The sequence below is a fragment of the Indicator indicator genome, chromosome 21 (assembly GCF_027791375.1).
Source record: "Indicator indicator isolate 239-I01 chromosome 21, UM_Iind_1.1, whole genome shotgun sequence".
Taxonomy (NCBI): Eukaryota; Metazoa; Chordata; class Aves; order Piciformes; family Indicatoridae; genus Indicator; species Indicator indicator.
In genome coordinates this window covers 7,250,026-7,264,425 of record NC_072030.1, presented here as the reverse complement: position 1 = coordinate 7,264,425, position 14,400 = coordinate 7,250,026, and the positions used below count along the sequence as shown (strand labels likewise).

Sequence of the window (14,400 nt, the reverse complement as noted above, 5' to 3'; positions counted from 1 at the left end):
ACAGTAACTAGTCTTACATACACACAGTATAGTTAGCTGGCAAGCTTGAAGCAAAGCTGTGGAATATCAAGCAGAAGATGTTATAATTCAGCTCTGTCCATTACACAGACAGTTAAAGATCAATGCTATACGACAGAGTCACATAATGCAATTAGAAAAAACGAAACACACATGAAAAAACACATGTAAGAAAAAAACACCCAACCACAAAACCCAAACAACCAACAGAAAAACCCAAACCTGTTCAGCACAAAATTCACTGTTGGGCCAAAACAAGGCAGAGAGATCTCATTCATAGAGAGGTGTTTCCCATCTTAGCAATTCTGACGCTTGAATAGAGGGAGTCAGACTTTGCTTTGGTTAAGGAAAAGGAAGGATTTTGGCCCTAGAGTAATTAAGATTGAGCACAGCTAAAACACAGGTACAGGCTACACTTAGGTAATGTTGGCTTTGTAAATAATTGTATAAATCAAATCCATTTCCACAAAATAATTTTATTAGATACATGAATACAAAAGATTTACAAATATATTAGTGTTTTCAATGCTGGAGTATAGAAAGTAATCTACATTTAAAAAGTCACACACACATTTGAGTAGCTCTGTCTCCAAAATATTGCATAAAAATACTTGGATTAGTACTGAGAAACTGACCCAGCAGTTTCTTTCTCTCTTTGTCAGAGAGCTTTGAATCCTCATCAATAGTTTTCAATAGAGATAATAGCTCATCTTTTGTAGTCTTCTCTGTATTGGAGCGATACTCCCTTTCATCAAGTTTTTGGCAAAAAGTGTAGCCTAAAAGGAAACACGAGACATTCAGATAGTTTATACCTCACTCAACCACCCTCCAGCTTCTGCAGACCCACCCCTCTTCTAGAGTCAAATTAGTCATTGTTACAGAAAGCCATTTTACATCATCTCAGTCCTTTCCACTTCTCATTTGGGTGTTAAAAAGCTCAGTTTAAACTGTTACCTGTTATGTTACTAGGATCTTGACCTTTCTGCAAAGCCACCAGCTTATTGCTGACCATTTTATGCAGTGTCCCTGGAATCTTGAGTAGAAAGAGAAAACAGCAGCTTAGAAAAAGGCAGTTCTGCATAAGCATACAAGATAACAAAAACCTGGTCTTACCTTTAACACATCTCTTTGGTGATCCACAAGGAACAAAATCAGGAGATCAGTCTTCCCTCTGGATAAGGCTTTGTTGTTGATAACAGCTTTAGAAAATGTTCTCTTCACAACCATCCTGTTGTCACTCTACAAAGTAATGACCAGAAGAGAAGAATTAGTCTCCCCCTTTTAAGGGCATTGTCTTGTGTTCTAGAGTCATTGCTTTTCCCATCACATATTTAAGCTACAAACATGTTTTCTCACCAGTGGTTGGGGTCTCTAGATTTCCATAAGTGTAAAGCAGCATGCAACAAGTATACACATTTACCTCCTTCTGTAGTTTGAGCTCAGAATGATGTGCTGCAACAGCCATGAAGTACAGCAGTCTTCTGAACTCCTCCCTGACTTGGCTGTCCAGAAGTTTCAAATACAGTTGAACAGCTTCTAAAGATTGCTCCATCTTCCCATTCACTGGGGAAAAAATAAAGTTATTTATTGCCTTATCTAAAGGAACGTTACCATAAAGCACCTAAATTAGCCACTAGAGACAAATTCGTATCTCTCAAAAGAAGTGCTCAAATAAAGCAATTCCTTATCACAAAAATTCCACAGGCTGATGAGAACTGTTTGCAGACAAGCTGACAAGAGCCCAGAGCCAGGTATTTATCCTGATGTTGACGAAAACTCACTTAAAGTGAGTCAGTTCAGCCATCTTAAATAGAATGTAAAATACTGGGGTGGGAAGAGAATGGTGCTGTTAAAATGAGTGACCTCCTCTTGTGGACATAAGGATCTCTCAAGAGACAAGGAGCATGTATTAGATAAATGGGCAAGCCTGATGAATGGCAAACTGCTTCGTAGAGCTTCACTAAGTTTGAGGTGGTCTGACCATGCAGAATGCCCACTTTAGATGTGTGAATTATTTAAATGTAGTGGGTTGTACCAGTATCCTCCCTTTAGCATGTAGGGAGGAAGAATAGGATATACATGCAAACTATTCCCATCAACATAGAACAAGAAGAATAATCCAGACAGAGAATGAAGAGAAATAAGGAGCACAGGGACTGGAACATCGAAAGTTTTTTCAAATTGCTGTCTAAATATAAAATTTAAGAAACACATTTCTGTGGAAAAGAGAAGAGAGCTGTGAGTTGAGCACAAAGCATCCATGCAACTTTAAGTTTTACGTCTTAGGGCTTAAATATTTAATATTAAGCCATAATTATATTTATTTTCCCATAGATATTTCATTTCAATGGATACCAACTACTACCGAATTATAGCACTCCTGTTTCAGAACCACTCTACACAGAACTGAATAAAAACTACAGAACTGCTTATGATAAACACCAACATTTCAGGGCATGATCTTCAGGACTAGAAATTAAAAGACAAAAAAAAAAAAAAAAAAAAGATAACAAAACCAAACTCCAAAACCAACCCCACACAACTTGCAGAAGTCAACCCTTATGTTTGGCTGCTGTAGTGAATACTCAGCTTGTCAGTACATATCTGACTTACGGGCAGGAACACAGCTGTGTTTTACTTACCTAGTAGTTCTGCAATTCCTAAATGAATTTCAGATGCATGGCTTAACAGTGGCTCCTTTTTTTGGCCATAGTATCTACCAATATTTTCAAACAGCAGTAGTTTCCATGTGTCTGCTTCCTCTGGTTGATCAGGCAAGTTCCTGCTAATATCTACCACCATATGATCTGGAAGATATTCCAAGCAATCTATTGCTGCTGAGAGCCATTCGTCTGTTCTAGAAGACAGAGAGGTTTAACTTTGGAGCATTACTTACTGGTGCCTTTCAGAGCTGGTTGCATTGTTTTTCCACAGAAAGCAGGCAGATTAGTTTGTCAATCACAGCAAAAACTGCATGTGTAGGTACTTGAACACATTAGACATTGACACACACAGAGACTTTTCCTGACACTCAGGTAGGTGAAGTCACATACCTCTTTATTACATATTTAATCAAGATGAAGAATTAGTAACCCACAAAGGTAAACAGTCACAAGCAGTTAACCCCAAAGTTAGTGATGTCCTCTGCTGTTAAGGAAGGACATAATTATTGCTAGACAAACAGAAACATGAACCTTGATCTGATTCAGACTGGTAAGTTTTTCAGACCATGTTTTTAACTGTATTTACATACAGTTTCAGGCTCAGCATTCTGGGCTTCTTCAGCGTAGTAAGAGAAACTGAACTATTCCTTCACAAGTAATTTTTTTACGGAACAAAAAAAATATCTCAAAGTAGAACGTTTTTCTGTCATCTTCCCTCAATACAGCAATTTCCCCTCTGAACACTACCAAGCATTTTGAATGCAATAATGCATTCATAATCTCTTCCAACATTCATCAGAAATTGTCTCAGCTACTTATGTTTTAGAGCTTACCAGTTGTTATTTTTCAGTTATTCCAGTCAGACTACAACACTACTACTCAAAGCTCAACTATGCTTTACATGCTTATTGAAGCAGAAAGTTTTTCCAAGTTGCAGAGGTGAGCAATGAATACTTACTGTGAGTCACTGAAAGCCTTGAGAATCTCTCTGTCTAGGTAATTACTTGTGATGACATATCCAGGTCCTTTCCTTGGTTGTGGTAGCTGAGGTCTGATCTCTTGATGCTCAAGCAGAGACTCAAGGAGTGGAAGGTCCACAAGCTGCAGCAGACGAGCAATTGTTTGTTCTTGCCATACTTCATTAATAACTGGGAAGGGCAGAATACAAAAAGCATATGGGGACTCAGCACGTGCAAAAAGTGATATTATGGGAAAGACAGCCCTCCTTCCTCCCATTGGTCCTAACCTAACAGATTAATTTTACCAAAATAAAGGTTTACAGTAGCAGAGACCGTGGCCTTGATCAGTTTTAAGTGCCTTTTATGACCACAAAAGGCAAGAATAGCCATTTGTTTAGTTAACTCTGTATGCCAGAGAACTGCATTTCAGATACGTCTGAAGGGCCTTTCATTCTTTAGGCTCTCCTTTGTAAGCAGTCTTTGTTCTAGATAAGAAATTTTTAAAGAAATGTAGCAGTGACACTACCCTTATCACGAGCTTCCAGTTATGATCTGGTTTGGGTACTGGAGAGTATCTAGGACACATTAGCATTTTTAAGCAAAGGAAAAGGCACCTGAGATCATAGTTTTAGTCAGACAGAAGATATGAATTGACAAGAACATTTTCACACAATACTGAAGGAGTGCTGGGTGGTGCAGATACAGAGTTAAAAAGCTAGGGAAGAGTTGGAGCTAACAGACTACTGGCCATAATTAAGTCAAGTATAGAACCAGTGTACAGAAGCACAAAATTCAACACCAATTTGTTTTGTTTCAACTAGAGAAAATGGGTCCTGTCTGATAAAATTAAAAAGGTAAAAAGCAAGCCTGCAATAAATAATTTGCTTTTGTTACAACATGGTGTTCTAAGTAAAATACTATTAGCAGCAGTTTGACCCCCTTTGCAATCTGACAGGCATAAGCCTCTCTAGTCCAGTCTCACAAACAAGCATGTGAGACATTATTTGGCTTACCTCGACGGGACAAACTATCTGAGATGTTCACTTGAGGGCTATTTGCAGGTTTTAAACTCAGGTTTTCCCAGAGATCCTCCAAGCTTTCTGGTTTGACAGGAGTAGAGTGAAACAACGTGCTCCTCTCATGTCTGAGACAGAAAAAAAAAAAAACAAAACCAAAACCCAACACATTTTATAGATCATAGAGTCTGTGGATAACCAAACATATCATGTAACATATGAATAACTGCCTGAGATTAAAAAAAGTTTTCTCTATATAAATATTCATATAGTCCTTCTACCCTGCCCAACACTTTCTCTGTCCAAGTCACACAGGAGAAGACACAATATCTTAAGGAATCAACAAAAATTGCATGGAAGCGCATAGTTTCCCTCTTGGAGCTTGTCACCAGCAAGCTACCTCAGCTACCCACAGGGAAAAATCCAAGAAGAGTAAATGGTTGAGGGGAAATTTTAAAACAGCAAAAATACCCCTTAAAACCTCTGGAGTTTTATGACATTATTCATCGTAGCAAAGCAAGGACAAAAATTAAGAGCTGTTCTTGAAGGACCCAGAGGGTGGTTGCTCCATTGTAACTCTGAAGTTACGCAGCTTGATCATGCCATCAGCTAATGGAAGGCCTCAGGAACCTGTCACCCAGTTCAGTGTATGAGCTGTTTTTTTCTCATAACTGCTTTCATACCTTATTTGGTATAATAAAACAACTCCAGACACAAAATTACTATTCCCTCTAAGTATATTTCTTTAATTCCCATTTCTATAGCTTTGGTTTAAGGCACTGCAAAATCCTTTAGATGTTCACTATCTTCACTATGTAGATGAGAAGCTGTACGTATCAACGGATCTGTTCCTTCCACTAAATGAAGAAATGTAATCCAAGGGATCTGTGCTTTGCCTGGAAGAAAAGCACTTTCATCCTACACTAACTGAACATGAATAACTTTGTTTCATCACTGTTTGTTCAATGTATTCCAAGTCTTGCTTTAACAGCCCTTTGTGATGGATATATTTTAAATACCACATTTTATTAAAGTGTTTAATTTCTCATAAATTCTCCTCTTTCCACATGAAGACTTGGGACAGTTTCTTTTAGAACACAAATAGTTGAGAGCAGAAGGCAGTGAAGCAGGACCAAGGAACCATCAATCCAACTGATCAGAAAACTCTCATTTAGGTGAGCTAAAGCCTCTGCATCTAGAATTTTGCAATCAGTTGGGTAGATGCACTGAAGTTCACATTTGCTGCTCTCATGAACACATCAATTACATCAGGTGCTTTCCTTTTAAATCAGTATTATCTGCAATTTTCAGAAGTGCATATTGCTAAAACTACTGCAGCGTCCACACGAATGCAGTTTCTTTTAAGAGTTTACATTGAGACATGCTGAGATGAACAACTGACAAACACTCTTTAAGGGAAGTTCTTTGGCACAGTGCACCCTTTTGTGCTGGTTTGGTTAGCACTGGGATTTTCTTTATCCACTCTTAAAGGGACAGGGAAACAAAACCTCATAATTGCACTTCCTTCCAGTTCTATGGTGACATGCAGCAGCCTACCAGCACGCTGCCTGACCTAGAAACAAGTGGTACATGCATGGAGAAACAGCTGAAAACATCTCAGAAAGTTCTATTTGAAGTGAAATGAAGCCAAGATGATGAAAGAAGAAAACAGTTTTTAACCTCTTTTTTCCTTAAAAAGCAGATAGATTCCTGGCTTATTCCAGAGCTGTGTGTGCAGTTTAGTCACACCAGTTTAGGTTGTTCCACTGCTTCAGTCTATTTGATGAATTGCAGATAGCTGTACTGGTTCAGAGAACAACAGGTCAGTATCTGTAATGCACTTAATTTCTACCCTCTCACCTTCTTCCCTCAAGCCAAAGTGATAACAGACACAGAAAACAAGTCACCATGCAGGCTGAATGATTTACTCGCTTCAGACTGCTGATTCCTACCTGTCTTCCACCCACAAACATTTGTCTGGTGTCTCTGCTTTCTCCCACTCCCCAGGACCTGTAATCATACAACAGTTTTCCCTTCTCTCCCCGAGAACATACAACATTTTCCTGTTGTGAAAAACTGTCTTCATGTTCCTGGTACTAACCTTTGTGGTGTACACTGCCGGTAATCTTTATCCAGTTCTGGCTGGTTTGAGACATTTGTGAATCTGTAGAGGCTACTGCTGCTGTCCTCAAATACAGAGCGCTTGTCTTTCCCAAAGACCCTGGTTGAAACAGCCTCAAACACTTTGTAGTCCATCAGTGCTTGACACACACGCACTATTTTAGCACGGGAAATGTCAACCTCTCCAAAATACTTGTTCTGCAGAAGATGGGCAAAGACAACATCCACTGCATCTGAACCAATAAAACAGTCATGATGGCACTTCAGGTGCTGGCGACGCTTTTTCACCTCCACTTGAGTTTGAAGTGCATTGATAATGCTGCTCCAGACATAAGTTGCTCCAAATGGCTTCTGTGCCAAGCTGAAGCCTAAGAACAGGGAAAGCATAAAGAGTGAATTCATGCTGTGGTTACAAAAGAGCTGTCTTCTCTCTGGCTCTCAGCTTTCATGACCCTTGTAAAGATTTAAAAGTCTTTGAGACTTCCAGCTTGGCTTGGGTTATTCATATAATTAACATTTTGTTACTTAGCAAGTCTGTCTGCATTGCACTGATGTACCTCACTCTGGTGGGTGCTCTCGCTGGGTTACAGTGCCGGTTTGTAACCAGGAGTTTCAACTTTTTCAGCTTGTCACCTAGACGCTATCCTTTTGCATGCTCCACCATCATCTGCTCTTAACCACACATTCCCATAACCAAGAACAAGCTGGATGCACTTGTAACTCTCCAGCTCCCCAACTAAGGCTAACAAACCCCATATAGTTGGGCAGGGAAGAGGGAAGCATGGATAAAGAAAACCATCAGAACTTCATTCCCTACAGGACCGCACATACACAGAAGCTAATTAGTATCAGTGCATCAGGTATCACTGACAAGATCAAGAAAGAACCACTCACTCAACAGCCTTTTACCACCACAGCTCCAGCTAAGATTTAAGCTCTGTGTACTCAGTGCCACTTCCTTGAGCCAACCAGTCTTCCCCATCCTAATAAAACCACTGAACTATTACTCATTTACCAATCTGATTAGGAATAGCATGCTAACAACCAACAGTTTGGCCAGAGGCTCAATGTGGCCTCCACAAGGGCTTAAAAACACAGACAGACTTTAAAAGTTTGTCAGTGGCACCTAACTGGGAAGAGTTGCAACCACCAGAAGCTAAAATTAGAATATATGCTTCTCAATAAATCAGCTTAATAATTTATTAAGGAAAAACACACAGAGAGAGGAGAGAAATCAGAAATTGAGGGACAAATATGGAATGAGGAGCTGGCAGCAATCCTAGAGAAAGCCATCTGGGGTTATAACAGACCTCGAACCAAATGAATTAACAGTGTGATGCAGTGTTTAAAAAACAACAACATGCAACTCATTCTGGAACATATTACCATCAAGATTTTCCACAGAGGCATAGGAGATATTTTTTTCTGTTTGGTCTGAAGTGGCATTAGAGATTTACATTCCAGGGCACCAGAATTTCCAGTTGATCATCTACTAGAAAGCCCAAAAATCAGCAATTTTAATTTTTTTTTTTTTTTGGGGGGTGGGTGTGTTAGAGCAGCAGTACAGATTCAGGGGAAAAAAAGTAGTAATAATAATTAAGAAAAGCTAAAAAGGTTAAAAAGGAAGATAGCATTTGAATGCACCAACACTTAAAAAAAACCAACAACAGTTACCTTCAGAGCCTGTATCAAATAGACACCTACATTCTAAACGGATCAGGCAAAGGGAGCTGAGGGGGAAGCTTCTTAATGCAAGGTATTACCGAACAGTATTGAACAACACGAGGTAGAAACCTTCCATAATCTCTCTTTTCAAACCTTTGAAAGGACAAGACAGATAAAGCATGCCTACTTTAACCTGGTGATACCTTCAGGTAAGCAGAATAAACAGAACACAGAAATTCTTTCCAGCCCCATGCTTTGATAGCTAACTGGCCCAAATACCAGAACTCAACACCACTAAAGACCAACACAGGCTTCTACTGCTAAAACAAACACCAACACATGCTACCTGCGAGAACTCCAATAACTACTCCCTTAGCACCGCTTTCTTCCACAATCGGCCGCCGTCCCAAAGACCTGGGGGTGGGCAAGTGTTATTAAAAGTGACTCTAAGCATTAAGGGGATAAGGCTTTACGACACAAAACGTAGATGTTCGAGGTGGGAAAAAACCAGAAATTGTTCTCAACAAGAAACCTTTCACCCCGCACTAAGGAACCATCCGCTTCGTCTCTTGCTCTCAGGACAGAAGCAGCTGCTCAAGTCTCGTTTCCCACCACCCCACGGGCACTTGCCGGGCACTGCGTTCGTGCCACCTCCCCGGCTCAAGCCCCCGCCCGGGCCGCAAGGCTGCCCCCTTTAGCAAAGCGGCGGCGGACGACCTCGGCGGAGCAGGAGCGCGGCGGGACAGATGCGAATCCCCGAGGGGACCTCCGGAGAGGAAACACCTCCCTTCTCCTCCTCTTCCACCGGCGGCGGAGTGCAGCCAACTTTTGAACTTCTGTGGAGCAGGGAAAGGCGTCGGCACAGAGCTCTTGGTGGCAGGGGCCAGGAGCAGTGCGGGACAGCTCCGCAAATCGAGCCCGCAGCAGGGCACAGCCACCTTCGCCTCACCTCAACAGCTATCCTCACCAAGCCCGGGCTGAGGGCAGTGCGCCTGCTGCCCACTATCCCCCGACCCCACTCCGCCGCCGTCCCACTCCCCGCCCCGTACCCGGCGGCCTGGCGACAGGGCTGCAGACAGCGCTCAGGCTCAAGGCTACCGCCTTCTCCCGCACCGTGGCCATCGCCAAAGCCAGCTGCGCACTCTGTCGCACTCCCGCCGCCCGCGGGAAAACGTAACCCGCCAGGGGGCGGGGCCGCCTCGCCCGCGTCCACCCCCATTGGCGAAGAGCGGGGCCCGGAGGCGGGGCGTGTGCGGCGGCGGTGGTTGAACGGATTTCCGCGTGCCCGCGGCGAAGCGCGAGCGGCTCCGCGCGGCCGGCGGCGGAGGGGGCGGGGCGAGGGTCTCGGAGGGGCCGCAGTGGCGGGAAGAGTGGCCGAGCTCCCGGACAACGTGAAAGGGAAGGGAGGGCAGCGAAGGGCTTGTGCTCGCCGCGTACCGTTCTGGGACATGGGGGTCCTGCTGCGCCCACCCGGCGGCAGCGCTGCATGCGTCCCGCGCAGTGGAAGCCCCGGCACTTCCAGTCCTGCTGTTAGAAAAGGCTAAGTTCACCCCTTGTTTACTGGGCAATTGTAAAATGTCAAACCGCTCATCTCCCTTTTTTCCAGTTAACCCAAGAACAGGCTTCATTGGACCTCTTCTCATTGCTTGTTACAATGAAACATGGCTTGAAAACCACATGTAGTCGGAATTTTCCTCTGCTCTCCGAGAGGAGCTGTTTATTAAAGCGTGAGGGGTTTTTATCAGCGTAATAAAAGCTTTTTGTGCTGTCAGCAGGAAACTCTTGAGATCCAACGTTATTTTCTACTAAGTATGGAGCATTTTGATGGTCCCAATTCCATGAAACTGCTTTAGAAAAACATCAATCATATTTCTGACTTTATTTCAACGAAGCATTTTAAACTGATCTCTTTGATATGCAAACTCAAAAGTATATAATGCACATTAATGACCAAATAATATAGATGTTACAAGTGATACGAAAATTGATTTTGAGTTCTCAGGTCACTGAACTGACTGTTTTGCAAAACAATCTCCCCCTGTGAAATTTGCAGCCTGTTTCACAATGAGCTCTGTGCAAACAGATGTAAAGTGCAGGTCACCTGCTATCCACTGAAACTCAGGTTAGACTTCTTTTGTCCTCATTTGTCACACTTAAAGTTAGGGCACCGTAAAAGTTGTTAATTGTATTTAAATAAACAAAGAACTTCATTTTAAGTTGTAAAGAATTGGTGCAGAGCTAGATAGCACAACCTTATGGCAAGCAAACATTTCTTCCCGTTTCACAGCCAGACAAATAAAATATTAAATAATGAAGTTTGAAGAGTGAAAGTTCTTGGGTTTTTTTTCACATAATGAAATTGTTGGTCTCTGCACTTAAGCTGAAAGAAAAAGGGATCTATTCAAACTGCAGTAAAATGCTAACCTTTGGAAACCATGCTGGTACATACTGGATTTCAAGAATAGGAAGCGTCAAAAACTTACTTCTTGTGGGAAGAGAGGAAGGCATCAGGAAAAAAAATAGTTCCAATGCCCAGATGTCCATTTACAGTTGCTATTATGAACCTAATAAACAAACAAACTTATAATGCATGGGTGAGTGGGGATGTCTTTGACATTGTTTTATTATTCCCTCCTTTTGTAACAGTTTGATGCAAACATTTTTGATGTATTGTAAAAAATATATCTACAAATCAGTAAATGGTCAAATTAATCTTTTAAAATAATTTATTTTTTGCGTAGTTGTTTAAATAAAGTGATGCAGTCATTCATTCTGCCACCGTTCACCATAATCTTCAGAGTGTAGAACTACAGAAGTTTTTCAAACAGGAGATGTTCCAGTCAGAGAGTGAGAAGATTGCACCTTATACTAGAGAACTATTTGCCAGTATATGGCTTGCAGGGACAGAGTGAGCCACAGCTAATGCACTGTGAGCTGCTATCTAGAAGGTTGTAAAATTTTTATTCTTGTATTTTATTACTAGGTCATCAGCAATCTAACTTGTGTTCCTGCCTTTGCTTCGTGTCACCCCACAGTGACCAAAACCGTAACACACTAGTTCCTTCCTGGGCAGGTGGCAGCTTTTGGTTGGTGCTGAACAGTATCTGTAATGAAAGGACGGTGAAAAATACTACATAGCTGTTGCTGTTTCTTAAATAGCGTTATTAGAAAATGCTTTCTTAAAGCACAGATAAACTTCTGGGTAATTATTTATAAAAATAAATAATGGTTAATAGTAATTTTAAAGAATGCAATCTTGTGCAGCCTGTATGGTCATGTTTTAGCTTGTGTAACTCCTTCAACTGTGGTGGAAAGATCTCAGGATGAAAGTGTAACATGCTGTATTTGGCTTCAGCTTCCACCGTCTTTCTCCTGAATTAGTCTCCATAACATTGGACACAGGGGGCACAAGAGAACTCCGGTTACAAAGACACGATTAACCAACTCATTTGTCAGTCATTTAGGACCAGCTTAGTGGCATTCCTGTATGTACATGGAACAGTAACCTTGCTCCAAAACCAGTTCCACTGAAAATCGCAGGGCTACATACAGAAACAGATGCTACTGTAGGAAAATAGATCAAAACCTGGTCTGTGAGGGAGGTTATAAACATCACCAGTGAAGGTACTCTGACGGTACAGAAAGCTTGACTCTTGGCTTTCTGTCTTGTAACACAGACCAACAGTTTTGTAATCTAGTTATGGTGAGTAAAATGCATTTTTTGCAAATTATGCAACCAAGACCTAATTTGTACAGTTGTGTTGGATTCTTTGAAACTGTTATAAAGAACTTTCACAGTCAGGAACAGAACAAGAAAAATCTATTTTTATTTATTTCCAGGTCACTTAGAAACGTTCCAACCACAGTAGGATCAAGAGCAGCCTATGTTTTGAAGTATTTGCAAACTAAGGTTTTAAAAAATTTCTGGGTTTCATGCAAGAAGTGCAAGGTTTAATTAGAAGCATACAGCAGAAACAGTATTTCAGGCACCTCTGTTGCTCAGGATCTCGTTAACTTATATAAATTGTTTGCTCAAGGACAAAGATGATAAAGACACTCATTCAGATCTTCTCCCATCATGGAGAGAGAGAGAGAAAACAAAATGGAAACCTGCACTATTACAAGTGAGAAACTGATGCACACCCTTACATAGAGCGTTGTCTAGCTTTTTCTGTAAGGAACTTGGAAGCTGCACAGGAACCAGCATTTGGATGTGAAAGCATCTGTAATTTCCAGGTATTCTGGGCACAAATGAAAGAGATATAACTGAATATAAGGCCTTAGAAAGTAAAAACAAAACAAAACAAAACGCCACCAACAAAAAACTGTAATTCTTTCAATATCATTACTGAAAGGACAAAAGTTGAAGGCTGTGTTGCATAAAAAACATCAGGGCATATTAATAGAAAATATGGGGGTTAATGCTGCTGTTTTATCCACCGCAGATCAGTGCTTGGTTAAGTGATTGGAGGACATTAGGTATTCTTGGAAGAAACAAAGGAAAAATGCTGTTCCCATTTCAAAATGTTTAGAAAAATGACCTCAAACCTGGAAAAGAAAATGTTCTGAAACCAAGACATGTTCAATGTGCCAATTATTATTATTTAAGTGCCAAAAATTTAAAAAAATATATTTTCACAGAAAATTGATTATGAATTAGAGGGATTCTTGCAGAAGAATACTATCCAATTTCTTATGTTCAAACAGTATTTAGATTCCACTTTTCCGAAGAATTAACATAGAGAACTGCATTTCAGATGCTACTCTTACATCTCAAACACAGCAGACTATATCTTTCTTATACCAAACTTCTTTCTTTAGATTTCAAATGTCTTCCCATAACAATTTAAGCTTTAAAGATTAAGCGTATGTCAACACAGCCTAAGTTTATATATGCACGCATAAAATTTTATTGCCATAAGTGCAAAGATCTGTTGAACCCAATCTTTATGGCTCTTTCTAAAGCAGCATAGCAATTAATAATCACCATAAAATTCAGAAAAATATTCTAGTTATTTAGAACAGTTGCTCTTTTGTTTTTTCCCCACTTAAATATCCACAATGCCTGTATTCACTGCAGTGCTGAAGTTGATGAAAGGAGAACATTTTAAGCAGTAACCCTAAAAATGTTGCTCTGTTCCATTCACAAATGATGAGACAAATTAAATTGTGATACATGGTTCACTGTCCTATAAAGATACTCACATAAGGGAAAATCTACAGCTTCAGTTACAAAAATTACTGGGTTTTAAAGTCAGTTACCATAATGCATCCAAATATCCCTGTTTCATTGCATGAAGATACAAAGTCCAGTAAGTTGCTTTTTAATACAGAAATGGTCCTATAAAAATCAGTAAACTCTTCCATCTCTGTTAATCTCTGATTTAAGAAAAAGTACAGCTATTCACACAATATTGGATTGCAAAAGGCTATTTGATATGCTAGACAGATATGAAGGAGGCTGAAAGAACTCCCACAGTGCGTTTGCCTTATTACCAAGTAAAGTGCTCTGCTATTCGTACTAAAGAGCACAAGAGGTTTGCTCGGGGCTGAACTCCAAGGGCTGGAAAAGGCTGATACTCTCCTTCACGATGAGTGAGAGCACTGAATTCACTCTCTGCTTAGTCCCAAATTTCTCATCTACATTTGAATTCAAAATTATCATAGAGTAGTAGGTTCTGTGTAATACAGCAACGCCACCCTGCAACATTCAACCCTTACCAACTACATCTGCTCCACCCTGGGGAGGTTACTTCCAGGTGCACTTTTGCTTGAGCATAGGTATGACTTATCCAAAGCATAAACATCAGGATTTTATACTGATGTGAAATCTGTAAGGATTCTACCCTTGCATTCTTTGAGACTGGAACAATAAACAAGTTCCCAGGACAGAAGCTTCTGGACGACTGAGTGGTTAAATCCACAAAAGGGTGCATTGTTCTGGAGTGCAATCCTTCC

At 40.7% G+C, this 14,400-nt stretch overlaps 1 protein-coding gene across 1 annotated transcript; it reads right to left on the bottom strand.

Moving 5' to 3' along the window:
* Positions 1 to 579: 579 nt before the first annotated feature.
* Positions 580 to 9,564, bottom strand: DEPDC7 (DEP domain containing 7). Its single transcript, XM_054390586.1, has 9 exons — positions 9,492 to 9,564; positions 6,758 to 7,145; positions 4,654 to 4,784; positions 3,640 to 3,829; positions 2,661 to 2,875; positions 1,439 to 1,581; positions 1,132 to 1,257; positions 973 to 1,051; positions 580 to 794 (listed from the first exon to the last, which is right to left on the bottom strand). The coding sequence occupies exons 1-9, from the start codon at positions 9,562 to 9,564 to the stop codon at positions 580 to 582; spliced, it is 1,560 nt and encodes a 519-aa protein (XP_054246561.1).
* Positions 9,565 to 14,400: the final 4,836 nt, after the last annotated feature.

Coding starts and splice junctions, on each gene's coding strand:
- DEPDC7 (XM_054390586.1), bottom strand. CDS start 9,564: ATGGCCACGGTGCGGGAGAAGGCGGTAGCCTTGAGCCTGAGCGCTGTC. Junction 3,830..4,653: donor AGATAGTTTGTCCCGTCGAG/GTAAGCCAAATA, acceptor TGCCCTTCCCAG/TTATTAATGAAGTATGGCAA. Junction 1,582..2,660: donor AGGAATTGCAGAACTACTAG/GTAAGTAAAACA, acceptor TTTTTTCCCCAG/TGAATGGGAAGATGGAGCAA.